Source organism: Lipotes vexillifer, unplaced genomic scaffold (genome assembly GCF_000442215.2).
Source record: "Lipotes vexillifer unplaced genomic scaffold, Lipotes_vexillifer_v1.1 scaffold269, whole genome shotgun sequence".
Taxonomy (NCBI): domain Eukaryota; kingdom Metazoa; phylum Chordata; class Mammalia; order Artiodactyla; family Lipotidae; genus Lipotes; species Lipotes vexillifer.
The window spans coordinates 838,957-840,995 of NW_006799885.1; the positions used below are offsets into that span (position 1 = coordinate 838,957).

Below are 2,039 nucleotides of genomic sequence, written 5' to 3' on the forward strand. Positions count from 1 at the left end.
GGGGAGAGGGGAGTATAACTCGGCGGCCGCGAAGCGCGGGGCAGTTTCGCATGCCCAGGTCTGCAGCCAGCGCCAAGCGGAGCCCAGCAACAGCGCAGACTGACCTCGTAGCCAGCGGTGGAGCGCGTAGCCGGGTCAAGGCGCGCCGAGCTCCGAGCGGCGGCGAGTGAGCGCAACTCTGCCTCGCTCTTCCCCTCTCCGACTCTCGCCCAGCGCTTCTGCGGAGGGTCCCGGCTACCGGGGCCAGTTGCGTGCGCCACATACAAGCGCGCGGGCAGGCCGGGAAGATGATGATGATGTCCCTGAACAGCAAGCAGGCGTTCAGCATGCCGCACGGCGGCAGCCTGCACGTGGAGCCCAAGTACTCGGCCTTGCACAGCGCCTCGCCCGGGTCCTCTGCACCCGCGGCGCCCTCCGCCAGCTCTCCTAGCAGCTCGAGCAATGCTGGCGGCGGTGGCGGCAGTGGCGGGGGCGGTGGAGGCCGGAGCAGCAGCTCCAGCAGCAGTGGCAGCAGTGGCGGCAGCGGCGGGGGCTCCGAGGCGATGCGGAGAGCATGTCTTCCAACCCCACCGGTGCGTATTTCTGCATAATCACCGCTTAAAGGCACATTTTGACAGCCCCCTTTATCTGCTTGATGTTTTTTTCATGTCTGCACAGCAAATCACCCCGCACCTCCAACCAATTTCCCCCCCCTCTTATGTATTCAGAGGGTCTTTCCTTTCATATTAATTTTTAAGACCTGGAATGTTGCCTGTGCGCGCGTTGCGTTGTGTTGTGTTTGCAGGCTCACTTTCCTCCTCCTCGTGCACTCGTGGCTTCTCTCCGTGGCTTCCCTCCGCTCCTCCTCACCTGCTAGTTTCAGGATTGTTATTATTATTTTTTTAATTTATTTTTAACGTTCTGGGAATGTTGTAGGCGCGGCGGCGGTGTCGAGCTCTGGGCCGGAGCTTCCGGAGAGAGTGCGCACAATTCCCCGCTGAGAGTGATGTGTGCCTTTTACTTGCAATTGCAGAGCAATATATTCGGCGGGCTGGATGAGAGCCTGCTGGCCCGCGCCGAGGCTCTGGCGGCGGTGGACATCGTCTCCCAGAGCAAGAGCCACCACCATCACCCGCCCCACCACAGCCCCTTCAAGCCGGACGCCACCTACCACACCATGAATACCATCCCGTGCACGTCGGCTGCCTCCTCTTCGTCGGTGCCCATCTCGCACCCGTCCGCGCTGGCTGGCACGCACCACCACCACCACCACCACCACCATCACCACCATCAGCCTCATCAGGCGCTTGAGGGCGAGTTGCTGGAGCACCTGAGTCCCGGGCTAGCGCTGGGTGCCATGGCGGGCCCCGACGGCGCCGTGGTGTCCACTCCAGCTCACGCGCCGCCCATGGCTACCATGAACCCCATGCACCAAGCCGCTCTCAGCATGGCCCACGCGCACGGGCTGCCCTCACACATGGGCTGCATGAGCGACGTGGACGCCGACCCCCGGGACCTGGAGGCGTTCGCCGAGCGCTTCAAGCAGCGACGCATCAAGCTAGGGGTGACCCAGGCCGATGTGGGCTCCGCGCTGGCCAACCTCAAGATCCCCGGCGTGGGCTCGCTCAGCCAGAGCACCATCTGCAGGTTCGAGTCCCTCACGTTGTCTCACAACAATATGATCGCGCTCAAACCCATCCTGCAAGCGTGGCTAGAGGAGGCGGAGAAGTCTCACCGCGAGAAGCTCACCAAGCCGGAGCTCTTCAACGGCGCGGAAAAGAAGCGCAAGCGCACGTCCATCGCGGCGCCGGAGAAGCGCTCGCTCGAAGCCTACTTCGCCATCCAGCCGCGGCCCTCTTCCGAGAAGATCGCCGCCATCGCCGAGAAGCTGGACCTCAAGAAGAACGTGGTGCGCGTCTGGTTCTGCAACCAGAGGCAGAAACAGAAAAGAATGAAATACTCCGCGGGCATTTAGGAGCCCCACGGCCTCTCCAGGGACAGGCCCCTCCTCGTCTCCTCTTTTCCCTCCCTCTCTTTCCTGCCTCCCCCCCCCCCCCTTT

The 2,039-nt window shown here is 63.0% G+C and overlaps 1 protein-coding gene across 1 annotated transcript; it reads left to right on the top strand.

The window, feature by feature from the left end:
• The first annotated feature begins 42 nt into the window (after nucleotides 1–42).
• On the top strand, nucleotides 43–1,954 carry POU4F2 (POU class 4 homeobox 2). The gene is made up of 2 exons (XM_007472001.1): nucleotides 43–572; nucleotides 1,013–1,954. Exons 1-2 carry the CDS (start codon nucleotides 288–290, stop codon nucleotides 1,952–1,954), a joined length of 1,227 nt encoding a protein of 408 aa, XP_007472063.1. The 5' UTR covers nucleotides 43–287.
• Nucleotides 1,955–2,039: the final 85 nt, after the last annotated feature.

Excerpts from the sequence above, each read along its gene's own strand:
- POU4F2 (XM_007472001.1), top strand. The coding sequence starts at position 288 with ATGATGATGATGTCCCTGAACAGCAAGCAGGCGTTCAGCATGCCGCAC. Across the intron at positions 573-1,012 it reads CATGTCTTCCAACCCCACCG|AGCAATATATTCGGCGGGCT; the intron begins GTGCGTATTTCT and ends TTGCAATTGCAG.